We start from the raw sequence: 26,877 nt of genomic DNA, 5'->3' as shown, positions 1-26,877 counted from the left end.
CTTTGTGGCATAGATTCAACAAGGTGTTGGAAACATCCCTCAGAGATTTTGGTCCATAGAGACATGATAGCATCACGCAGTTGCTGCAGATTTGTCGGTTGCACATCCATGATGTGAATCTCCAGTTCCACCACATCCCAAAGATGCTCTATTGGGATGAGATCTGGTGAGTGTGGAGGCCATTGGATTACATTGGAGATGATTGGAGCTTTGTGACATGGGGCATTATCCTGCTGGAAGGAGCCATCAGAAGATGGGACACTGTAGGCATAAAGGGATGGACATGGTCAGCAACAATACTCAGGGAGGCCGTGGTGCTGAGCCGTTGATACAAGGCAGGATGGATCCATGTTTTCATGTTGTTTACACCAAATTATGACCCGACCATCTGAATGTCGCAGCTGAACTCAAGACTCATCAGACTAGGAACTGTTTTTCCAATCTTCTATTGTCTAATTTTGGTGATCCTGTGCAAATTGTGATTCTCAGTTTCCTGTTCTTAGCTGACAGGAGTGGCACCCGGTGTGGTCTTATGCTGCTGTAGCCCATCTGCTTCAAGGTTCGATGTATTGTGCATTCAGAGATGGTATTCTGCATACCTTGGATGTAATGAGTGATTACTTAAGTTACTGTTGCCTTTCTATCATCTTGAACCAGTCTGCCCATTCTCTGACCTCAATAAGGCATTTTCGTCCACACAACTGCCGCTCAATGGATATTTTCTCCTTTTCAGACCATTCTCTGTAACCCTAGAGATGATTGTGTGTGAAAATTCTAGTAGTAGTACCAGGAAGCCTTTAGGCATATCTGCAGCGGAAGCGCTGCGGGCATTTTTTCGGTGCACCCGAGTGGCCTGGGGGGGAGTTACTCTGGTGCAGTGAAAAATGCCTGCATATCCTTTTCGCACCGAAAAATGTGCCTCCCGGCCCAATCTGCCCCTGCTCCATAGTCAATGCTAAATATTCTATCCCCTCTACTACTACATATGTCCTACACTGCTACTCCACCACCCTTCACTACCAGCAGTGTTGCGATGGTGATTGGTGGAGAGCAGGCGGTGGCAGGAATTGGATTTCTTGAAAAGTACAAATATCTGGGAAGATTTCTGATGATGTCATATCACAGTTTATTAAACACACATTGGAGTGGTTGGTGCAAATTTACAAATTTCTTGTCAGACTTCAACATATAAAGTACTTCACAGTGTAGAACTCACAGCATGGCATTCTTACATTTTAGACAACTTTCCCTGGGTTCATGAGGTTCTTGGGGTCTAATGTCGCTTTAATCTGCTGCATGACCTGAATGCCAACTTCCCCGACTTCCTCTCGCAGTAATAACCGTTTTCCTATTCCGATTCCATGTTCCCCGGTGCAGGTTCCATGCAGAGCTAGTGCTCTCCTGTAAGACACAGTAATATTTGTAATCACAGAGGAGAGGGATGCAATGGGGGTTATTTACTAAAGGGAACTCCACTTTGCACTTAAAGTGCACTTGGAAGTAAAGTCGCTGTAGATCTGAGGGGGTCATGCAAGGAAAATAAAAAAACAGCATTTTAGCTTGCAAAAGATTGGATGATAAAATCAGCAGAGCTTCCCCTCATTTGTGATCTACCCCTTAGATTAAGAGCGACTGCACTTCCAAGTGCACTTTCAGTGCAAAGTGTATTTGCCTTTCGTAAATAACCCCCAATGTCTGATTCCCGCAATGTTCATGCCTCAAATTTCTAACATTTCCATCCAACCTGATTTACTAAGAGTACCTCGCCCCAGAGACATCACTGTGGGTTTGGTTTACTAAACCTGGAGAGTGCGGAATCTGGTGCTACTGTGCACAAAAAGCTTCTAGTTTTTTTTTTTAATGAAAGCTTAATTGAATGAGCTGATATGCTGATTGACTACCATAGTTTGTATATTTTTCATACATAATTTATTTGGCATTACACATTCATCTTTATTCTTATAAATATATTTTGGGGGGATGCCATATTTGATGTAGTCCAACGTAAACGCTCCTCTGAGAAAACTATCCACTAGTCTAGGATCACTCATGATTTGGAACACTCTTCTCTGGGAATACCAATCATCAGAACACTCTCCTCTGGGAACACTTATCATCAGTGCAGAGTTAAGGGGGTTACATACAGAGTGCAGAGCGGTCACTTGTAAACACAGAAACCAGACTTTTGTGTTTACAAGTGATTGTGGTGAGCAGGCGCCAAAGGGTCTGGGCCAGAGGTGGTAGAACTGAGTTCCACCAAGTTCCCCCTGAAAAAAAGCCCTGATTAGAACACTCTTCTCCTGGAACACCTATCATTAGAACACTCTCTTCCTGTAACATTTACCATTAGAACACTCTCCTTTGGGAACAATTATCATTAGAACACTCTCCTCCTGGAAAAATTATCATTAGAACACTCTCCTCCTTGAACACTTATCATTAGAGCACTCTCCTCTGGGAACACTTATCATTAGAACACTCTCCTCCGGGAACAGTTATCATTAGAACACTCTCCTCCGGGAACACTTATCATCAGTGCAGAGTTCAGGGGGTTACATACAGAGTGCAGAGCGGTCTCTTGTAAACACAGAAACCAGACTTCTGTGTTTACAAGTGATTTTGGTGAGCAGGCGCCAAAGGGTCTGGGCCAGAGGTGGTGGAACGGAGTTCCACCAAGTTCCCCCTGAAAAAAAGCCCTGATTAGAACACTGTCCTCCAGGAACACTTGTCATTAGAACACTCTCCTCCTGGAACACTTATCATTAGAACACTCTCCTCCTGGAACACTTATCATTAGAACACTCTCCTCCTGGAACACTTATCATTAGAACACTCTCCTCCTGGAACACTTATCATTAGAACACTCTCCTCTGGGAACACTTATCATTAGAACACTCTCCTCCGGGAACACTTATCATTAGAACACTCTCCACCAGAAATACTCTTCATCAGAAAAACTCTCTCCCAGGAATACTCTTTGTTGGAAACACTGTTCATCAGGATACCTCTCCTTCGGGAACACTCCTCATCAGGAAAGCTCTCTTCCAGGAACACTCTTCATTACAAACACTCGCCTCCTGGAACACTTATCATTAGAACACTCTCCTCCGGGAACACTTATTAGAACACTCTCCTCTGGGAACAATTATCATTAGAACACTCTCCTCCTTGAACACTTATCATTAGAACACTCTCCTCCTTGAACACTTATCATTAGAACACTCTCCTCCTTGAACACTTATCATTAGAACACTCTCCTCCATAAACACTTATCATTAGAACAGTCTCCTCCTGGAACACTTATCATTAGAACACTCTTCTCCTGGAACACCTATTATTAGAACACTCTCCTCCTGGAACACTTACCATTAGAAAACTCTCCTCCTGGAACACTTATCATTAGAACACTCTCCTCTGGGAACACTTATCATCAATGCAGAGTTCAGAGGATTACATACAGAGTGCAGAGCGGTCACTTGTAAACACAGAAACCAGACTTATGTGTTTACAAGTGATTGTGGTGAGCAGGCGCCAAAGGGTCTGGGCCAGAGGTGGTAGAACTGAGTTCCACCAAGTTCCCCCTGAAAAAAAGCCCCAATTAGAACACTCGCCTCCTGGAACACCTATCATTAGAACACTCTCCTCCTGGAACACTTATCATTAGAACACTCTCCTCTGGGAACAATTATCATTAGAACACTCTCCTCCTTGAACACTTATCATTAGAACAGTCTCCTCCTGGAACACTTATCATTAGAACACTCTCCTCCTGGAACACTTATCATTAGAACACTCTCCTCTGGGAACACTTATCATTAGAACACTCTCCTCCGGGAACACTTATCATTAGAGCACTCTCCTCTGGGAACACTTATCATTAGAACACTCTCCACCGGGAACAGTTATCATTAGAACACTCTCCTCCGGGAACACTTATGATCAGTGCAGAGTTCATGGGGTTACATACAGAGTACAGAGCGGTCTCTTGTAAACACAGAAACCAGACTTCTGTGTTTACAAGTGATTTTGGTGAGCAGGCGCCAAAGGGTCTGGGCCAGAGGTGGTGGAACTGAGTTCCACCAAGTTCCCCCTGAAAAAAAGCCCTGATTAGAACACTCTCCTCCAGGAACACTTGTCATTAGAACACTCTCCTCCTTGAACACTTATCATTAGAACACTCTCCTCTGGGAACACTTATCATTAAAACACTCTCCACCAGAAATACTCTTCATCAGAAAAACTCTCCTCCAGGAATACTCTTTCTTGGAAACACTGTTCATCAGGATACCTCTCCTTCGGGAACACTCCTCATCAGGAAAGCTCTCTTCCAGGAACACTCTTCATTACAAACAATCTCCCTTGGTAACACTTTTCATTGGAAACATTCCCCTCCAGGATAACTCTTCATCAGGAACACTCTTCACCAGGAAAACTTTCATCCAGGAACACTCTCCTCCAGGAATGCTCTTCATTTGAAAAAAACTCTTCATCAGGATCTCTCTTCAGATTCTACAGATTAACACTAGATCCATCCACGGCTTGTAATACAGATTAAAGTGGTTCTAAAGTCTAAGGCTTTTTTTTTACCTTAAGTCCCATACATACAGGCAGAATGTCAGGAGACATTTGCTGTTTAAAAAAAAAATGGCCTGACATTCTGCCTGTGTGTATGTCGGTCTGTCTGACGGAATCCTGACATTTGGCAGGATGTGAATGCTGGAAAACCAGCATCTGACCGACTCCTGATCAGAGATCTCAGCCAATAGTAGAGAGTACTGATTGGAGCGTTCTGGCAGGGGGGCCATCTCCCTGTCAGAACACAACAGCGCAGCGGGGGAGATCACTGAACTAACCTTGCATGGTTAGTACAGTGGTTCTGACCAGAGCTGGCAGGGTTTTTTTTTGGGCAATCCGCTTGATTACACAAAAAAAATTATAGTGTGTACCTGGCTTTAACACATTCCATGCATTAAGGTAAAAAACCTTCCACTACCTGTTTCTCAGCACGGGCATTGCTTACCGGCACTATGTGTGTCTACAGATGCACACAGCTCAAATCGGGAGAGTGCCTGCATGGCAGCATCCATAGCACGCAGTTTGCTAAGAAGGCACCTGAAGTAAGGAGGAGTGGAGCGCACCAGTCGGGGACTCCAGAAGAAAAAGGCAAATGACCACGCTGTGCAATTTCATTGCACAGAGCAGATAAGTATAACATCTTTTAAAAGAAAAAAAAAAAAATTTTTATCAGATTTTTCTACTATTCCACTATCCATCCACCACTTCCAATACAGATTAATACTATCCTTACTAGAACCATCACCACTTTCAATGCAACTGGATCCATCCTCAGCTTCTAATACAGATTATTACTAATCTTACTAGATATATCCACCCCTTATAATAGAGATTAAGGCTATTCTTACTAGATTCACCACCCCTTCTTAGCCCCTGTACACACGGTCGGAGATTTCGACAACCAAATCCGTCGGATTTTGTCTGAAACTGTTGCATACACACGGTCGGACAAAGTTGTCGAAAAATCCGATCTTTCAGAAGGTGATGACGTAATTTCGTTACGATGGGACTACATTCAGGCTAGTAGCCAATAGCTTTGATGTAGGAATTTGATCTGAGCATGCGTGGAACTTGGTACTATCAAAATTCTCTACACATGATCGGAGTATATCCGATCGGCCCAGTTGGTCGGGAAATATTTCCAACAAGTTGGAAAATTGGGTCCGACGGATATTCCGACGGAAACAGTCCGATGCATACCACACACAGTCGGATTATCCGACAACACGGTCCGATAGGACACATTCCGACGGATTCTCCGACCGCGTGTACAAGGGCTAATACAGATGAATACTTTCATTACTAGATCCCTCTGCTACTTCTAATACAGATTAATACTATTCTGTATTAGAAGCTGTGGATGGATCTAGTAAGAAAATGTATAAATGTGTAGTAGAAACTGTGGATGGATCTAGTAAGATTAATACTATTCTCACTAGATCCATCTACCCTTTCTAATAGAGATGAATACTAGTCTTACTAGATCCATAAACCGCTTCTAATACAGATTAAGAATATACTTACTAAATCCATATACCGCTTCTAATATAGATTAAAGCCCCATACACACGATCAGAAATTCTGCCAGCAAAAGTCGGATGTGAGCTTTTGGTCAGAAATTACGAACGTGTGTATGCTCTATCGGACTTTTGCTAGCAGAATTCCAGCTAGCAAAAGATTTAGAGCAGTTTCTCTATTTTTTGGTCGGAAAATTTCCGATCAGAAATTCCGATCGCCTGTACAAATTTCGATGCCCAAAACTCCTATGCATGCTCGAAAACAATTCGACGCATGCTCGGAAGCATTGAACATCATTTTCTCCGCTCGTCGTAGTGTTGTACGTCACCAAGTTCCTTACGGTCGAAAGTTCAGAGAACTTTTGTGTGACCGCGTGTATACAAGCCAAGCTTGAGCGCAATACCGTCGGAAAAACCATCCAAGTTTTTTCCAACAGAAAATCTGCTCATGTGTATAGAGCATTAGAATATTCTTACTAGATCCATCTACCACTTCTAATACAGTTTAGTACTATCCCTACTAAATCTACCGCTTCTAATACAGATTAAGACTATTCTTACTAGATCCATCTCCCCGCTTGCAATCCAGATTAATATTATTCTTACTGGATCCATCCAATGCTTCTAATATAGCTTTATACTATTCCTAATAGATCCATTCACTGTTTCCAATACAGAGTAATAATATTCCTACTAGATCTTCTAATACACGCCGGCATGTGCCAAGATGTGTATATAGAGAAACATGGTCAGCTATGTCACTTCCTGTTATGTAATGCAGACTCCGGTTGGTACATTGTTCATTCATAAAGTTGCAGGGAACAGATATATGGTGGAGGTAATTGGAGTATGTGTATGAAGATTGCTTACCGGGCTAGTCTGTCAGTGAATTCCTTCACCCTCCGCACTTCATCCTTATCTTTCAGGTCCAGCACGATAATACAATGGAAATTCCCATCGCCAACATGTCCAGCTATGGGACCTGCCAAGACACATAACAATGGGCTGATCATGGTTGAAGAGAGAAGTCTTGGATATCCTTCTGGGAGGACGTGACAGTGTAATAGTGCATATTTACAGAAGTATCCTACCTGTGATACGAGACTGAATGAGGTCTTCCTTAGTGTCCACTATGATTTCAGGGAGTTTAGAGATGGGGACACATACATCTGTAGAATAGCCCTGAAACAAGAATATTATATTGGTGATATTGCTAGTGGGGTCCTCAGGATTTGTGTCACTCATTGTTACAGAATTTGTAGCTGTGGACTCGCACAGGATCCATTATATTATTTGTGGACAACTGAACCTGACACGTATAGCAGCTTGTTGGACATGATTGTTGATTTGATGCCCCTGGGGTGGGGCTGAGATACCTGACCTCAATAACATGGCGGGTGACCACATAATTTCAATATGGCACCCCTGGTGTCATGTCCTGTGTTATATCTCCATCCACCTGATACTGTATATCCACACTTAGGGTTAGGGGTAAGAATCTGCCTGGGTTCAAAGTTTGCATGATTTGTGGTGAAACCCATTAAAGTCTGTTGGGGGGACGAATCAAATTATTCAATTATGGCCATTTGTAGGGCCAGTAAGCAAGCTATTGTCAATCAAATCATGGGAAGCCAGGCACTGCCATGAGGACATGTGCCAAAGTACAGCATGGGAGGTTCTATTCATGGTAAGCTGGCACTGCTATGGGGGACATGTACAACATATAGCTGGGGAGGGTCGTTTCATGGTAAGCTTGGAACTGCCATTAAACGCTTAAGGACCAAGCCTCTTTTTTGTTTTAAATAGTCATAAACATACAAAATCTTTCATATTATTTCCAATGCATGAATACAAAACAATCAGAAAAGAAAAATACATACACATATACAAATACAAAAACAAGACAAAGAGAAAATGGATCTATCCTTTATCATCCCCTCTTGAATGTCCATATTTCTGAAAATTTATAGTAAAAATGCTTTTTTCCTCTTTCCCCTTTCTTCCCTTCCTTTTCTCCCCTCTTCCCCCTTGCTCCTTCTCTCCTCTTAAGTGTGGAAGTAAGGGTACTGCACCCTTAGCTCCCAATCCCCTCTTCAAACCCCCTCCAACAAAAAAAAACACAAAGGGGGGGGGGGAGGGGCGAGGGGCCCTCCCTGCTCTCCTTCTTTATTCCCTCATTCCCTCTCCTCTCACCCCTCCCCTCCCTCCCTCCCCCTCTCCCCCCCCCTCTCTCCCCCTTCTCCTCTCCCCCCTTTAAATTTATAATTAGTTTTTATATACAACCCTCTATCCCCCCCCCAACTCATTGTTTGTTACCGCAAAGTGCCTATCCCCAATCCTTAGGCCCCTTTCACACTGTAGGACCATTGAGGTCCACCTGTCAGTTTTGACGGAGGACCTGAACGGGCGCTCCATGCTAGTCTATGGAGCGACGGATGTCAGCGGTGACATGTCCGCTGACATCCGACCCGGTCCGATCCGCCAAAAGCAGACGGGTGGCCCTACGTCCGGATCTGTCGCTATTGGATCGGGTGAGATCTGATGAAAACGGACATGCTGTCCGTTTTCATCTGATCTCTCCATAGAATCCTGCGGCGCTCGACAAGCGCACTTTTTTTGGAAAAAATAAACTTTTTTGAATGAAAAAATAAGACAACAGTAAAGTTAGCCCAATTTTTTCTTATATTGTGAAAGATATTGTTACGCCAACTAAATTCATACCCAACATGGCATGCTTCAAAATTGCGCCCGCTCGTGGAATGGCGAAAAACTTTTACCTTTAAAAACCTGCATAGGCGTTGTTTAAAAAATTCTACAGGTTGCATGTTTTGAGTTACAAAGGATGTCTAAGGCAAAAATTATTGCTCTGACTGTACCGATCGCGGCGATACCTCACATGTGTTCTCATATGCAGGCGCTACTCACGTATGTGCTCGCTTCTGTATGCGAGCTCGGCGGGACGGGGAGTGTTTAAAAAACCTTTTTTCTTATTTATTTTACCTTTTATTTTTTATTTTTACACAGCTTAAAAAAATAAATAAATGGTGTCACTTTTATTCCTATTACAAGGAATGTAAATATACCTTGTAATATAAAAAAAGCATCACAGGACCTCTTAAATATGAGATCTCATATTTAGACTAAAATGCAATAAAAAAAAAAAAAAAGTAATTAAAAAAAATGATTTAAAAAAAAGTCCCTTTAAGAGATATAAGCGGAAGTGACGTTTTGACGTCGCCTCTGCTCTTCAATGTCATGGAGATAGGTGGGGGCCATCTTCCTCTCACTTGTTTCCCTGACCAGCCACAGATAGGACCGGATTGCCTCCGCCACTGCCAACAGCTCCGATAAGCGGCGGAGGGCATCGGAACGCAGCGGGGGGGGCCCTCTCCCGCCACCAACAAAAGTCATCTTGCGGTGAATCTGCTGCAGACACTGCTTTTATCTTGTAGTGAACCGCCGGTCGAACACGAGGATACCAGTGTTATGGCAGCTAGCTGCTGCCATAACAACAATATCCATCCTCAAAGTAAGGACGTATATTGGCGTTCGGCAGTCCGGAAGTGGTTAAGGACACATACAACATATAAATGGGGAGGGTCGTTTCATGGAAAGTGGGCACTGCCATGGAGGACATGTACCAATATACAGTGGGTTAGGGTCTATTCATGGGAAGGCTGGCACTGCCATGGGGGGGACATGCACAGTGAGGGGAGGGTCTATTCATGGGAAGCCGAGCATTGCCACGGGGGCATGTACCAACATACAGCAGGGGAGAGTCTTTTCATGGGAAGCTGGGCACTGCCATGGGGGACATGTATCAACATACAGCAGAGGAGGGTCTTTTCATGGGACAGGAGGGGAGTGTTATTCATGGGAAGCTAGACATGGCTATAGGGGACATGTATCAACGTACAGCGGAGGGATGGTCTATTCATGGGAAACTGGGCACTGCCATGGGGGAGAGACTTTTCATGGGACAGCAGGGGAGGGTTTATTCATGGGAAGCTAGAAACTGCTATAGGGGATATACATCAATGTACAGCAGGGGGATGGTCTATTCATGGAAGCCTGGCACTGCCATGAGGACATGTACCAACATACAGTGGGAGGGAAAGTCTTTTCATTGGAAGCTGGGCACTGTCATGGGGGACATGTACCAACATACATCAGGGGAGGGTCTTTACATGGGTTCGGTAGTCAACATACTGCAATGCAGGAAGAATTCACTTGCACCATCTACTCCTCACCTGGCATCCGGGGCGCAGGGCCAGTACCGCATACCATGCATTGTGCCGAGCCGTCCACAGCCGAGTTCTCTCTTCTTGGTCTTGGGCCCATGTGAAGTCTGAGCCACCATTTAGCTGAATAATTTCCCCTGTGTGAAACAGAATGCCATCAGCCCATAAATGACAGGTGTACAATGATCGGGGACACCTGTTGTGTGTGCATGAAAAGGTTCTATGTGTGTGTATTGTATGTTTAGCTTTCTATACTGTGTGTGCATATAGATATGTGTATATACTGATACATGCATATACTGTAGTACTGTGTATATGTTTATATTGTGCTGTGTATGTTTATATAGTGCTGCGTAGGGGCATACAGAGCTGTGTAAAAGGCGCAAGACACCGAGGGCTGTGCGATCAGTGAGATTGAGCAGGAGGGGAGGATGCTGGTGGATGTCTGATCAAAGGTAGATGGAGTGTTCTAAAACACAATCAACAATTTAGGAGCTATATACCAATGCGCATAGGCCGACAGAATCCTATCGCAGCCTCAGAGCACACAAGGAAAAAATAATATGTGCTGGTACAAAATTAAAAGGCATGTTCACAAATGAGCTACGACTAAAGCTTTTGCCGAAACGCGTCAGCTTTATTGTTTTACTGTCACTCTGATGTACCAATAAACAACACTTCAAGGATTATAGTGTTGCTGGCTCTTCTTACTACTGTTGCATGTTCACAAATGCCAGGAGTTTTGTGAATAAAATGACAGAACTAGAATTACTGATATATTGGGAGGATTTTAACTTCGTGGGAGTATCAGAAACCGGGTTTGACAACGCTCATGACTGGCTTACGACTTTCCAGGGGTACTCCCTGTATAGGAGTGATTGGATAGTGAATATGAGGGATGACATTTCTAATGAGGCAAGGAGGGAGGAGCTCCTTGTGACAGGAGCTTCAAGGGGAAAAAAATCAAACAGGAGATTCTAAGTGGGTGTAAGGCTGTTACAGGCCCCTTAACCAAAAGCAAGAAGAGGAGACCAATCTCCTCACACACCGAAATGCAAGTGGGGCAGGTTAATGTTATAACCATGGGGGACTACAATTATCTGGATATTGACTGGGCAGACAGAACTGCTCCGTCATCTAAGGCTCATCATTTCTTATGCCGCGTACACACGGTATTCTCTTCGGAAAAAGCTCTGATGGTTTTCCGATGGAATTCCACTCAAGCTGTCTTGTCTACACATGGTCACACCAAATTCCGATCGTTTAGAACGTGGTGACGTACAGCGCGTACGAGCCTGTGAACCCAGAAGGAAGACCAAGGGAAGATGCCAGCCATCACGGTGTTGACATTGCAGCTCAGGAGGGCTTTGTTCTCAGGTAAGTCTATCATGTGCTAGTATGCGATGCACCAGCACATTATGACATTGCTTTGCAGGGAATTTTTTTTTTTAATTACCTGCGGTTTACAACCGCTTTAATAGCATTAGCTGATGTATTCCAATGGGCAAAAAATGTAAAAGAACTAAAGTCAAACCTGGGTGGCTAAATTTGAGTGTAAAAAGGCATATTAAAGAGAAAAAGATTTATGAAGGATCGTTCTTGCCACACCAGCCTTTTATTATTTTATGAGGAGGTGAGCTGTAATCTGGATAGGCTAAAGCCTGTGAATGTGGTAGATCTGGACTTCGTATAGCATTTGATAGAGTATACCATAAACTGTTAATTTACAAATTAAGGTCTGTTGGCCATGACAAAAATGTATGTACCTGGATAGAAAATTGGTTACAGGAGCATATCCTGTATCCAATTGTGATAAATAGCATATTTAAACAGGTCTGTTACTATGAGCAGTTGCTGAATGGTCTTCAGCTTGTTTCCATGCTCCTGAGACCTGATCCTCTGTACCTGATTACCTGTGTATGAGCCGACTTGTCTTTGGACTTTGCTTCTGCCTCAACTCTGTTCACCTGATTACTCTGACCCTGGCCTGTTTACTAGACTTGTCAGGTCACCTTGAGGCTAGGTGACAGATGCACACCGTTGAGATCAGGAGTACACCGCAGGGTAGTGGACCCTATGGCTGACTGCTGCGAATGGGAGTCAAGGTGGTAAGGAAGGCAGGGCTGCTGGAACAGCAAGACGGATCCCACCGGGGTTAGAGCATAAGATTCCCTAGGGCACAGAGTCTAAGAGCCAGCAGGTGTTCACCAGAGCCTCTAGTGGTGAGGATGGACTGGGCTTCAACTGGCTCCAGGTCGCAACCCCCAGGGTCCTCCAGATCACGCCCACAGTAGGCAACAGGAGCATAGGGATAGTAAGCCAAGGTTGGGGCCACAAGCAGACTAAGACAACAGAGTTCACACCAAAGTTTCAGGGTCACAGGAAAACTGGAATAGTCTGGGACATGCCAAAAGGTCAGGATAACGAGCAGACAAGAATAGTAGAAAACACGCCAAGGTCGGTAACAGAAACAAATGTAGAGCACATGGCAGGCAGGAAACAGGGAGCCAAACACGCAAAGGTTGATCAGCAGGATTGGCCTGCAGTGTACAGGTTAATATATAGTTCTCTGATAGGAGCTAGGGTGGAGCCATGCTAGAGGAGGGATTATAAAAGCAGTCAAGTGAGAATCGGCTGGTCTCTAGAGATGAATACATGGAGACAGGTAGGCTGACAGACAAACTCTGTTGCATAACTATGACACTTGTCTTTGCCTGCTGATTCTGTACTGCCTTGCCTGGCTGTTACTGACTTTTGCCTGCCTCCTGGACTTGCTCTGCTGGCCAATTTGGTCCCTTGCTGCACAGTTGATGGTGTCTTCTGGTCCTGCTTCTGTCTTCTGCTTTGGTGCCAAGTTGCTTCTGCATCCTGTTCTGAGGACTGCAACTACCAGCTCTACCCACTTGACTTCACACTCTGTCTCCATCTCCAGGAGTGTTGCCCGGGAGGCGCAATGGAGGCCTCCACAACATTCCAGTCTTCACCAGGTATGTGATATGGTTAGGCCACATCTTGCGTACGCCTTTAGTTCTGGTCATCAGTCCTCAGCGGGGATGTGCTGGAACTGGAGAGACTCCAGAAAAGAGCGACAAAGCTGATAAGGGAGCTGAAAGACCATGGATCAGAACACAATAGTCTAAGTTGGTGAAGTAAAATTAGAAAAATATATACATAAAACTATTTTTCAGGAACAAAAATATGATAATTGGCATGTGCGCATGCATTTACCCCCTTTGTTAAGCCCATAAAAAGCTCAGATGCAACCAATTACCTTCAGAAGTCACATAATTAGTGAAATGATGTCCACCTGTGTGCAATCTATGTGTCACATGATCTGTCATTACATATACACACACCTTTTTGAAAGGCCCCAGAGGCTGCAACACCTAAACAAGAGGCACCACTAACCAAACACTGCCATGAAGACCAAGGAACTCTCCAAACAAGTAAGGGACAATTTTGTAGAGAAGTAGTCAGGGTTAGGACATAAAAAAAATATCAAAATCTTTCATGATCCCCAGGAGCACAATCAAATATATCATAACCAAATGGAAAGAACATGGCACAACAGCAAACTGCCAAGAGACAGCCGCAAACTAAAACTCACAAAGCGGGCAAGGAGGGCATTAATCAGAGAGGCAGCACAGAGACCTAAGGTAACCCTGGAGGAACTGCAGAGTTCCACAACATAGACTGGAGTATCTGTACATAGGACGACAATAAGCCGTACGCTCCATAGAGTTGGGCTTTATGGCAGAGTGGCCAGAAGAAAGCCATTACTTTCAGAAAAAAAACAAAATGGCACATTTTGAGTTTGCAAAAAGGCACGTGAGAGACTCCCAAAATGTATGGAGGAAGGTGTTCTGGTCTGATGAGACTAAAATTTAACTTTATCACCCAAAAAACACCATCCCCACAGTGAAACATGGTGGTGGCAGCATCATGCTGTGGGGATATTTTTCAGCAGTCAGGACTGGGAAACTGGTCAGAATTGAGGGAAAGATGGATGGTGCTAAACACAGGGATATTCTTGAGCAAAAACTGTACCACTCTGTGTGTGATTTCAGTCTAGGACGGAGGTTCACCTTCCAGCAGAACAATGATCCCAAACACAATGACCCTAAAGCAACACTTGTGTGGTTTAAGGGAAAACATGTAAATGTGTTGAAATGGCCTAGTCAAAGCCCAAACCTCAATCCAATAGAAAATCTGTGGCCAGACTTAAATATTGCAGTTCACAAGCACAAACCATCCAACTTGAAGCAGCTGGAGCAGTTTTGCAAGGAGGAATGGGCAAAAATCCCAGTGGTAAGATATGGCAAGCTCATTTTCAAAGTTATGGGCATGTTCTGTAAATTAAATTATGCAAATCCTCAAACTATCCATGTTAATTCCAGGTTATGAGGCAACAAATCACAAAAAATGCCAAGGTGGGGTAAATATTTTTGCAAGGCACTGTATCTATATGGTGATTCTAGCATACGAAAAAAAAGAAACTATTTAGTCTCAGGTCCCTTAAGAAGACATGTGGCCACTCAATGAAGCTGGATGAGATGCTGTTGTCAGGATACACATGCCAGCAGACAAATTAATCCCTCTAGAAGAACTCCCAGGCGCATGATAACTATGTGCACATAATAGATGTGTGCATGTGCAAACTCGCATGCATACACAAGCCATTGTGCATCCCCATGCGTGCCGACGCTTGCACGCACCCGTGATTGATGCTGGCGCCAAACAGACTACTTGAACCCAGCCAGTGCTCAGATCCAGTGATGCTTCAGCCTTCCGTGCATCCTGCAATCTGTGAACTTGTATCCTGCTTCCAGTTATCTACCTGGCTTCTCTTGACCATTCCTTGAACTCCACCTGCCCGACCTCGGCTTATCCTGTGACCAATCTTTTGTCTGCTCCTTTGGCTCCTGTTTCACTGATCCGGTTACAGACCCGGCCTGCATCCTGACTACGTTCCTGCCTGTGTCCTGTACCCAATTTTCCAAGCCCGTGTATGACCCAGCCTGCCTGACCCTGCTATCCTGTCTGCTGTCACCTGCTCCAACTGCCTATCTGCCAGTCTTCCTGCTGAAGCCATCTGACGACTTCACCAGCCCAGCAAGGACATCTGCCCTGCTGCTTACAAAGGCTTCCTGGCATTTATGCGACTTTTCACTCCTGCGGCTTCTGTCCACACTATCAGAGGCCCAAAGTCGGAGGCGTAAGAGAGGCCTTCTTCGTCCTATCAGGCTCTACAACCAGGTACGTGATACCCTTCCACAATTGGTGTTGTAAGCAGGGAGTATTGATGATTAAAAACAAACAAACTCTGAGATGGGCATCTTGGTGAATTCAACATACAGGGATATGGGAAATGGTAGAGATATAAATACATAGGCACCCATACACCCACACAGGTTGAACTGGATGAACTAATAACTTTATTCAACCTTACCAACTATGTAACAATATAGTACTGTGCATATATATATATATATATATATATATATATATATACCGTATATATATATATATATATATAGTGCTGTGTATGTGTATATAGAGCTGTGTACGTGTACATAGTGCTGTGTATGTGTAACTAGAACTGTATATGTGTACATAGAACTGTGTATATAGCTCTGTGTATAGTATATCTGTATATAGCACTGTTTATAGTGTTATATAGCGCTGTGTATAGCGTACAACATGTGTATGCTCTGCATTGGGTGCAGACATTCTGCACTATGTGCACCTACCTGTTTGCTGTAATTGCTCCTTTACTGCAGCTTCAGAGCCATGGAACTCCAGAAACAGGGTGGGTAGGACAGGATAACTCAAACTATTAAATTTATTACACGCATCCATCATGACATCATCTAAAAACTCTGTGCAGAGACAAAGCAGTGTCAGTAGGGGTTTAGTCACATTCACCTCTCATCCTTCTACAGTCATTAAACTATCATCTGTCAGATTACCATCTCTACATACATTAATGAATCAAGACCTCCTACAGTGCCTACAAAAATACCAGCAATGGGTGCCCATGGCAGAGGGTGATAAAATTTGGCATGCAGCTCACAGATTTGTAACCAGCAATGGGTGCCAATGGCAACATGGGAGAAAATGTGGCATGCAGCACAGATTTAAAACCAGCAATGGGCGCCCATGGCAGAGCAAAAGAAAATGTGACATGCAGCTCACAGATTTATAACCAGCAATGGGCGCCCATGACAGACCAGGAAAAAATGTGGCATGCTGCTCACAGATTTATAACCAGCAATGGGTGAACATGGCAGAGCAGGAGAAAATGTGGCATTCAGCTCACAGATTTATAACCAGCAATAGGCGCCCATGGCAGTGTTGTAGAAAAAGTGCCATGCAACTCAAAGATTTATAATCTGCAATAAGTGAACATGGCAAAGCAGGAGAAAATGTGGTGTGCCATTCATAGATTTATAACCAGTAATGAATATCCATGGCACAGCCAGCTCACTAAAGATGTTCATGTCTTCTGTACTGCTTCCTATCCGATCTGCTCAGTTATATGACAAAGCACAGCTTACCAATTCTGGCAATGGGGACTCCATACTGCAGGATCTGCACCGTACTGTCTACTGCAGCCTGGACATTTGGGAAGGAGCACACAGCCGCCACTGTGGCTTCTGGGACCCCATACAGGCGCAGCGTGGCTTTAGTTATGATGCCCAGAGTTCCTTCTGAGCCCACAAAGAGGTTGGTGAGGTTGTAACCTGCTGAGGTTTTCCTGTAATAGAAAAAGGAGGAATTAAAGTGATGAGTGGAGATCCTTTTTGTCCTGGCCAATCATTAGATCACTGTGACCCTGGGTCATTATGTTATTTTTCCTATATGTAGATCCTCTGCAACAGGATGTGCTACATTCCCATCATGGCTTATCCAAGACAGGCACACAGTGCCAGAGTTGGGTTTGGTCTTTTCCAACCTGTCTGCGTTTCATCCATGTTTTCACACTATGTGAGGACACCATCTGTCCCTCGGGGGCGGGGCAGATACAGAGGGCAGCAGGATGATTTCCTAATATGTACCAGTGTGCTCCACACTATAGCCTATGGATGCCCATTTTATAAAAGTTGAACTCTAGGCTTTCCAATATGAAAGTCTGTTTGAATGATAACTAACTACAGCCTCTATGTGATTGAGGCCATCGGGTCAGAAATGTTCGATCCATGGCAAGGATGAGAGGCAGCTTAAAGAGGCTTGTAAAGAGGTTATTGGGGAAGTGTGAAATGTAATGACATACCTGAACCTTCTGTCTTTCCCTGCCGTGTCCAGTACTTGACCATCAGGTAGAACCACTTCCAGATTAATGACGTTGTCACGCATTGTGCCATAACGTACTGCGTTTGTCCCAGATGCACTAGTGGCAGCCATACCACACAGAGAGGCATCAGCACCTGGATCTGAAAAGTCAAAGTGAGATTAACATTCCATCAGACAGTGAGGGGCCATGGGTTACATTCTGAGGATGTGGCTCCTGAAGCCTCTTAATGGCCACAGATAATAATCCATTCTAATTGTTCTTATTAATAAAGGAAATAATTCATATTATTAGTCATTGTGGATACTGGTTTATCATTTTACCTGAAACAGACTGAGACCCTCACTTTTAAATGGACTGAAGCTACCTAAGCACCATGCTCACCACCTGTGTCAGGTCTTCCATACCCGGGACTGAGTACAGTTGGGTACAATTTACCATATGAGGGATAGTCAGGAAGAATTCAGTTTGTTTTCTTATGTTCAGGGGGTCATTAGAGGATTGGGAATGGCCCCAGGCCATAAATTCAGGATCAGAAATATAGAGGTTACTTTACTTGTAGAGCTGACCCATTCATGCACAGTTCACCCCGGTGACCCAAATCGCCATTGCCAAGGTGGAGGGAGGAGCAGCCACATCATAAAGAGGACCTGATAGGCTATGCTGTACTTGAGCACATTTCCACATCAAACCATCAGATCTGTTTGATGACCACATACACCCTCACGCTAGGCACAATCAGATATGGAGACCCAACCAGGGTCACCAATGTGGAGATATCTTCTCACCTACAGGGAACCAAAGACCACTGTCCCGCAGGTAAGCGTTCAGGGATTTACGTGTCACCCCTGGCTCTACAGTCACATGGAAGTCCTCTGTACTCAGGTTCAGAAACCTCTTCATTTGAGTCATATTGAAGCAGACACCACCCTGCGGAGGAAGCAACGAGATATCAACAGGGGTGTCAAGGCACTAGAGACTATCTATTGATCCATATATCATCTGTTTATCTATCCATCCAGCTATCATCTATTGATCCATCTATTGCTCCATCCATTATCTACAGTATACTCTATAGCTGTCTATATATCTATCTACTGTATCTATTGATCTATCTATCTATCTTCAGGTCTGTATTATAAAATGGTGGGTTATAAATAGGAAAATACAGTATATACATAATGAAGGCCCTTCTTGGGTTGTCCAGTGTATGGACACCTGGTATGGTACATACCTTCAGCGCACTGACTCCACCCTCCAGTCCTGTCCCTGTCCCGAAAGGGATGATGGGTACGTCATGTGTGTAGCAGAGTTTGGCCATTCTGCTGACGTCTTCCACATTCTGAGGCCAAACTACAACATCCGGTGGCTGGCAACTGGGCAGAATGAGAAGGAGAGCAATAGTGAGATCTTTATCTACCAGACATTGCACTGCATGATACCCCACCCCCTCTATTAAGAGGGAACTCCCCTTCAGAGACAGGACCAGATGCAGGATATGCAACTAATATCTGGTCCCACCAATCATAGGAAGTGGGACATTCTGTGATGGTGGACAGTTTAGAATAGTCTGCATCACTGGAAGGAATGGCACAGGAATAGTGGATGAATTATAAATGGGACATTAAATTACTGCACATAATGAAGAGGATGGCACTGAAGAACATGACTATGAAGAGGTGACAATGACATAAAAGAGGATGCTAATGAAGAAGATGAAATAACAATGAAGAGCATAACACTGAAGATGTCTATGAAGAGGATGACAATGAAGAGGATGACAGGGAGGAGGATGACACTGAAGAAAAGGTCAATGAAGAAGATGATAATGAAAGGATGACAATAAAAAAGGAGAAGTTGTGACTTTATATGAGGCCATGACCATCCGGTACACAGGTCTCCATCCCTATTGATATGGAAACATAAAAGGGAAAAGGGGGGAAATATAAGGGACATTGGGACTTTATAGGAAGCTGAGTGGTGTGCTTCATATAAAGTCCCAATGTCCCTTATATTTCCCCCCTTTTCCCTTTAATGTTTCCATATCAGAAAGGATGACAATGACCAGTGGCATAACTAGAACATTCAGGGCCCCGATGCAAGAAACCATGAAGGGCCCCCCTGAACCCCAGCCAGGGCCCTTCCCTCCGAGTCCGGCGGTGGAACTCCAGGGCGTGGTCACAGGTATGACCTTTGTGAGCCCTGTAATTCCACCACTGGTATCAGTAGGTTTTTTTTATTATTTTTTTTACATTTTTAGGTGCCCCATTGGGGGACTGTCCCTAGGCAGGATGGGGTCCCCGTCCCCAGAAGAGATGAGGTCCTTTTCTCCAGGGCAGATGAAGTTACTGCCCCCAGGTGAGAAGGGGTCCCTGTACCCACGTGAGAAGGGGTCCCTGTCCCCAGGGGGAGATGGAGGGGGTATATAATAGTGTGTGGGGGGATGGGGTCCTCTCACTCACCATGACCAAGCTGTAGGCCGCGCATGCATCCATGTTGGCCTGGGCTCCATCCAGTGTGCTGGACAGGCGATCAGCATATCTCCCAGAAAGACCTTTCATCATCTGTGTATGACGGGGGGGGGGGGGGGGCTGGCAGACAAGCCTGCAGTGTCCTCTGGGGGGCTCTCATAGGGCTGCACTGCATCTGTGTGCTTAAAGTTCGTTTACCCGGGAGAAGTATGCAGTGCAGTGTGGGCCGGACTCAGGGGGGGGGGGCGGGACTCTGGCTGGGGAGAACAGACATCGGACTGAGCGGCAATGCATGGAGCAGGAGAGGGGTACTCTGAGGAGCCAGCTTAAGGACACAGGTCATGCGGGGAATGCACAACTAAAGAGCAGCCAGTGTGATAGTCGAGCATGGAGCTCTGCTAGTCACCCTCCACCTCCAGCCACCCGTGTGAATGGTGCACTGGTACCCCTAGCTGCCTATACTGCTGCCGGCCATATGTAGAGGGGGCTGCATGGGCCTCCTGCATCACAGGGCCCAGTTGCGGCCGCGACTGCTGCACCCCCTATAGTTACGCCCCTGACAATGACACTCCGTACCTGTGCATTGATTCGTCTTTGCCATGCTGCTCCCGGACAATCATTGCAGTAGACACATTGGGCTCACCAACCACCGACCTCAGATCTTCTATAAACTGCCAAACAGACCAGCAAATCCATGATAACTCACAAATAAAATGCACCATCAAAACATTATTACAACTTATAAAAGAGTCAATATTTATTAACGCATACCATTGCAAGGCCCCTCCAATCTTTACTGACATATGGTATGCTAGGGGCCCTCCATTCTTTACTGAAAGATAATATAGCAGGAACTCTCCAATTGTTACTGACATATGATATAGCAAGAGCCCGCCACTCTTTACTGACAGATGATATAGCAAAGGCTCTCCACTCTTTACTGACAAATGATATAATAGGGTTCCTCTACTCTTTACTGAAAGATGATATAATAGGGTCCCTCCATTCTCTCCAGAAAGATGATATAATAGGGTCCCTCCATTCTTTCCAGAAAGATGATATAGTAGGGCCCCTCCATTCTTTCCTGACAGATGATATAGCAGAGTCTCTCCACTCTTTACTGACAAATGATATGGTTAGGTCCCTCCACTCTTTACTATCAGATGATATGATAGGGTGCTTCCACTCTTTACTGACGGATGATATGGTAAGGGACCGCCACTATTTACTGACAGATGATATAGTAGGGGCTCTTTACTGTCAGATGATATGGTAGGGTTGCTTCAGTCTTTACTAACAGATGATATGGTAGGTTTGCTCCACGCTTTACTGACAGTTGATACGGTAGGAACGCTTGACTGTTTACTTACAGGTGATAAGGTAGGGTCCCTCCTTTCTTTAATGACAAATGATATGGTAGAGTTGCTCCACTCTTTACTGAAAAACGATATGGTAGGATCATTCTACCTTTTATTGTCAGATCATATGGTAGGGTGGTGCCACTCTTTACTGACAGATAATATGGCAGGAACTCTCCAATTGTTACTGACATATGATATAGCAAGGGCCCTCCCCTATTTACTGACAGGTGATATAGCAGAAGCTCTCCACTCTTAACTGACAGAATATATGGAAAGGGCTCTCCACTCTTTACAGAGAAATTATTTGGTAGGGTCGTCCCACTCTTTACTAAGAGATGATATGGTAAGGTCACTCTACTCTTTACTGACAGATGATTGGGTAGAGTCTCTCCTTTCTTTACTGACAAATGATATGTTAGGGTCGCTACACTCTTTACTGAAAGATTATTTGGCAGGGTCGCTCCATTCTTTACTGTCAGATGATATGGCAGTGTCCCTCCACTTTTTACTGACAGATAATATGGTAGGGTCATTGTGCTCTTTAATGATACTGTAAATGATATGGTAGGGTCCCTCCACTCTTTACTGACAATTTATATGGTAGGGTCCCTCAACTCTTTACTAACAAATGATATAGTAAGGACCCTTCAATCTTTACTGACAGATGATATGGCAGGGGGCCTCCACTACTTACTAACAGATGACATAGCAGGAACTTTCCATTCTTTTCTGAGAGAGGATATGGCAGGACCCTCCAATCTTTACTGCCAGATAATATGTCAGGAATCTTACAGTTGCTACTGACTTTTGATGTGGCAAGTGCCCTTTAATCTTTACCAACAGATAATACAGCACTGGCGCTCCATTCTTTACTGACAGGTGACACTGCAGGGACCCTCTATTCTCTGTGAGCTATATTTAGCTGTCTCTTTTCTCTCTTTCTTGTATACCTCTGTGAGGTGACAATGTTTTACTGTCTCGCCTACATTTTTATCTGTGTCCTCTCTCTCTATATACAGTACACTATATTACCACAAATATTGGTCCGCCTGGCTTTACACGCACATGAACTTTAATGGCACCCCAGTCCTCGGTCGTAGGGTTCAATATTGAATTGGCCCACCCTTTACAGCTATAACAGCTTCATTTCTTCTGGGAAGGCTGTCCAGAAGGTTTAGCAGTTTGCCTATGGGAATGTTTGACCATTCTTCCAGAAACGCATTTGTGAGGTCAGGCACTGATGTTGGACAAGAAGGCCTGACTCACAGTCTCCGTTCTAATTCATCCCAAAGGTTTTCTGTCGGGTTGAGGTCAGGACTCTGTGCAGGCCAGTCAAGTTCTTCCATCCCATACTCGCCCATCCATGTCTTTATGGACCTTGCTTTGTGCACTGGTCCAAATAATGTGGAGGGGGGATTATGGTGAGCAGGGGCGTAACTAGAAATCACAGGGCCCCATAGCAAAATGTTGCATGGGCCCCCCCCCCCCCACAAAAAAAAATGAACTAATGCCATTGAACAACAGATTACCACACTCATGTAGCACAGTACCCAGGCAACAGCTTATATTAATTTCATCCAACAAAGTATGCAGTATACTGTATGCAGCCCCTGAAGGACACACATGCATATCCCCATCAGTACAGGCCCCCCCTCAGTGCAGACACCACCCTCAGTGCAGGACACCCCCAGCAGTGCAAACCCACCCCTCTCAGTGCAGACCCCCTCAGTAGTACCGACCCCCCAGCAGTGCAGACACCCCTCTTAGTACATACACCCCACTTAGTGCAGACCCCCCCATCAGTACAGACACTCCCCACCTCAGTGCAGACCCCCCCATCAGTACAGACACCCCCACCTCAGTGCAGACCCCCCCAGCAGTACAGACACCCCTCATTACAGACCCCCCTCAGTGCAGACACCCCCCATCAGTACAGACCACCCACCCAAGTGCAGACCCCCCAGCAATGCCGACATCCCCCTTAGTACCCACACCCCCCATTACAGACCCCCCCAGCAGTACAGACCCCCCCAGCTTTGCAGACAACCCCCTCAGTACAGACTCCCCCTCAGTAGTGCAGACCCCCAAGCAGTGCAGGCCCTCCCTCAGTAGTGCAGACCCCCACCTCAGTAGTGCAGACTCCCCCTCAGTACAGACCCCCACCTCAGTAGTGCAGACCCCCACCTCAGTAGTGCAGACTCCCCCTCAGTAGTGCAGACCCCCACCTCAGTAGTGCAGACCCCCACCTCAGTAGTGCAGACTCCCCCTCAGTAGTGCAGACTCCCCCTCAGTAGTGCAGACCCCCCCTCAGTAGTGCAGACCCCCACCTCAGTAGTGCAGACTCCCCCTCAGTAGTGCAGACTCCCCCTCAGTAGTGCAGACCCCCACCTCAGTAGTGCAGACCCCCACCTCAGTAGTGCAGACCCCCACCTCAGTAGTGCAGACTCCCCCTCAGTAGTGCAGACTCCCCCTCAGTAGTGCAGACCCCCCCTCAGTAGTGCAGACCCCCACCTCAGTAGTGCAGACCCCCACCTCAGTAGTGCAGACCCCCCCTCAGTAGTGCAGACCCCCCCTCAGTAGTGCAGACGTCCCCTCAGTAGTGCAGACCCCCCCCCCTCAGTAGTGCAGACTCCCCCTCAGTAGTGCAGACCCCCCCTCAGTAGTGCAGACTCCCCCTCAGTAGTGCAGAGCAGACCCCCCCTCAGTAGTGCAGAGCAGACCCCCCCCCAGTATTGCAGAGCAGACCCCCCCAGGAGTGCAGAACAGACCCCCCCCAGTAGTGCAGAACAGACCCCCCTCAGTAGTGCAGAGCAGACCCTCCTTGTAGTGCAGAGCAGACCCCCCCCCCCTCAGTAGTGCAGAGCAGACCCCCCCTCAGTAGTGCAGAGCAGACCCCCCCTCAGTAGTGCAGAGCAGACCCCCCCCCCTCAGTAGTGCAGAGCAGACCCCCCTAAGTAGTGCAGAGCAGACCCTCCCCTCAGTAGTGCAGAGCAGACCCCCCCCCTCAGTAGTGCAGAGCAGACCCCCCCCCTCAGTAGTGCAGAGCAGACCCCCCTTACATACCTCACAACAGCGCTGACATTCTCCACATACAGCGGTGTGTGTTCCTCGAGGCTCGAGCGCAGGCTCCTCCTCCTCTGTGGATGTAAACAGAGAGGAGGGGAGGTCGCTTAGGTCCGTGCTGCTGCGTCCCTCAGCCTGCGCTCGAGCACAGAAGGCACAGGTGCTAGTGGTGCGGCTGCCGCTACTCAAGGGTGTCACCCCGCTGGCGGGTGTCACCCGGTGCGGCCCGCACCCGCGTAGCAAAGCCGCTCACCGGGCCCTCGATCGGCTGCGGGCCCCATAGCGCCCGCATGGGTCGCTATGGCGGTAGTTCCGCCACTGATGGTGAGTGTTTTTTTAAGGCTTGGCCCCTTAGTTCCAGTGAAAGGGAACTCTTAAGGCCTCAGCATACCAAGACATTTTGGACAATTTCATGCTCCCAACTTTGTGGGAACAGTTTGGGGATGTATATATAGATATATTCTGAGCCCTTGTACACACGGTCGGATAATCTGTCGGACTGCGTCTTATCGGACCGTGTCGTCGGATAATCCGACTGTGTGTGGTATGCATCGGACTGATTCCGTCCGAATCTCCGTCCGACCCAATTTTCCAACATGTTGGAAATATTTCCCGACCAACTGGGCCAGACGGACCTAATCCGATCATGTGTAGAGCATTTTCATAGGACCAAGTGCCACGCATGCTCAGATCAAATTCCTACATCAAAGCTATTGGCTACTAGCCTGAACGTAGTCCCATCGTAACGAAATTATGTCATCACGTTCTGAAAGATCGGATTTTTCGCCAACTTGGCCCGACCGTGTGTATGCAACAGTTTCGGACAAGATCCGACGGACAAAATCCGACGGGCAAAATCCGACGGATTTGGTTGTGGAAATCTCCGACCGTGTGTACAGGGGCTAAGATTGTAAGCTCTAAGGAGCAGGGCCCTCTAATTCCTACTGTACTAAAGTGTATTGTATTTTTACTGTCTTCCCTCAAGTTGTAAAGCGCTACGTAAACTGTTGGCGCTATATAAATCCTGTATAATAATAATATATATATAAGTTCAAGGGTCTTATTAGCTCAGTGGTAATGCTTCCCAGTGAGTTTAAAGTCATTCCTTCAGAGATCCACTAATCGTTCCTAGTTTAATATGCACCACCGCGTTTGCGGCAGACCTAGTGATTATTGGGACTGACTCTTTTTTTGGATTGATTTATATCTATATTTCCTTTCACGGACTTACGTTTTTTTTTTCAGTTTGGTTGTTATATGTTGATGTTCATTCATTTACATTTTTTCCACATAACATTTGTTATGCACACTTCTCATTTATGCACTTTATTGTACATTAGTATCCTTTCAATCACTAGTGCTACATTTTTGCCCCTTCACATCTATGAATTTTGTCACATTCGTATGTAGCTGCTCTTTTACGTTATCTTGCAGATTAGCGCAATCATTTTTTGCACATTTCACACGAACATAAATGACATTCAGCCTCCTGGCTGTCTCTATCAGCCCCGCTGCTCAGGACCTTTGCCTTAATCTTTGCCTTAATCAGGACCTTTGCCTTAATCAGATTATCTAACAGATTATCTAACACAGCACCTCTGTGCCCTCGTACACACTTTGTACCCGGGCTCTCCAGTAGCTCTGCGCTACTTTGTCACCACCTCCACCGTGCAGGCGTACACATTCTGGCTGCCCCCTGCAGCCTTGCTGACTCCTGGGGGGGTGATTGGAGTCCTTCCGACACATAGGCTAAGACCTCCTGTCTCTCGGTTGGAGCCCCAAAAACTATCGTCAGGTCGTAGAATACAACAGGTGTAAACACCTGTGCTCTCCAGCAAGACCTGGACGCTGGGTTGGAGACAAAGCTCTTTGAAGTCTCCAAGTTCCAGACCCTGGTCCAGGAATCTCAAAACCCAGAGAAAAATATATAACCACCTTTCTCCGCTCAGAACTGACTTTCTGGACCCCCTCGACTTGTATTCTTGAAATCCCTGTGTTGTTTTCTGCTATGTTTAACAGTGGCTCACATTGTCACAATATATTTATTTGTCTCCTTTCTCTCTGTCTCCTCTATGTGTATATTTATCTGTATGATTATAATGTATCATACATATTTATATATACATTTAGGTGTCTCCTGTATACATATCTCTCTCTCTGTGTTACAAAGTAATGAGTGATGTAATACTTTGTACCTGTGGGGTGACATGGTTGAACCTGAAGGTCAGTGCAGGCGTTATACGGAGGGATTTGTGCAGCAGAGCGTACATGGCGCTGTCCTCTACAGTCTATACATTTCTTGTATAATGCCTGCCCAGAGGCAGCTGCACACGGACATTTCAGGGGCGTGCGAGAGGC

At 45.7% G+C, this 26,877-nt stretch overlaps 1 protein-coding gene across 1 annotated transcript; it reads right to left on the bottom strand.

The window, feature by feature from the left end:
- Positions 1 to 1,102: 1,102 nt before the first annotated feature.
- On the bottom strand, positions 1,103 to 26,877 carry LDHD (lactate dehydrogenase D). Its single transcript, XM_077454098.1, has 11 exons — positions 26,715 to 26,877; positions 20,672 to 20,766; positions 18,859 to 19,000; positions 18,413 to 18,554; positions 17,607 to 17,766; positions 16,891 to 17,090; positions 16,084 to 16,212; positions 10,343 to 10,470; positions 7,184 to 7,274; positions 6,963 to 7,074; positions 1,103 to 1,401 (listed from the first exon to the last, which is right to left on the bottom strand). Exons 1-11 carry the CDS (start codon positions 26,787 to 26,789, stop codon positions 1,236 to 1,238), a joined length of 1,440 nt encoding a protein of 479 aa, XP_077310224.1. The 5' UTR covers positions 26,790 to 26,877; the 3' UTR covers positions 1,103 to 1,235.

The sequence above is a fragment of the Lithobates pipiens genome, unplaced genomic scaffold (genome assembly GCF_037356315.1).
Source record: "Lithobates pipiens isolate NorthernLeopardFrog02 unplaced genomic scaffold, aLitPip1_a1.2 Scaffold_10, whole genome shotgun sequence".
In the NCBI taxonomy this organism is placed as follows: domain Eukaryota; kingdom Metazoa; phylum Chordata; class Amphibia; order Anura; family Ranidae; genus Lithobates; species Lithobates pipiens.
The sequence above is the reverse complement of the archived record's forward strand: the minus strand, read 5'-3'. Positions and strand labels throughout refer to the sequence as shown.

Excerpts from the sequence above, each read along its gene's own strand:
- LDHD (XM_077454098.1), bottom strand. The coding sequence starts at position 26,789 with ATGTACGCTCTGCTGCACAAATCCCTCCGTATAACGCCTGCACTGACC. Across the intron at positions 19,001-20,671 it reads AAAGACGAATCAATGCACAG|TTGCCAGCCACCGGATGTTG; the intron begins GTACGGAGTGTC and ends CATTCTGCCCAG. Across the intron at positions 7,275-10,342 it reads CCCTGCGCCCCGGATGCCAG|GGCTATTCTACAGATGTATG; the intron begins GTGAGGAGTAGA and ends TTCTTGTTTCAG.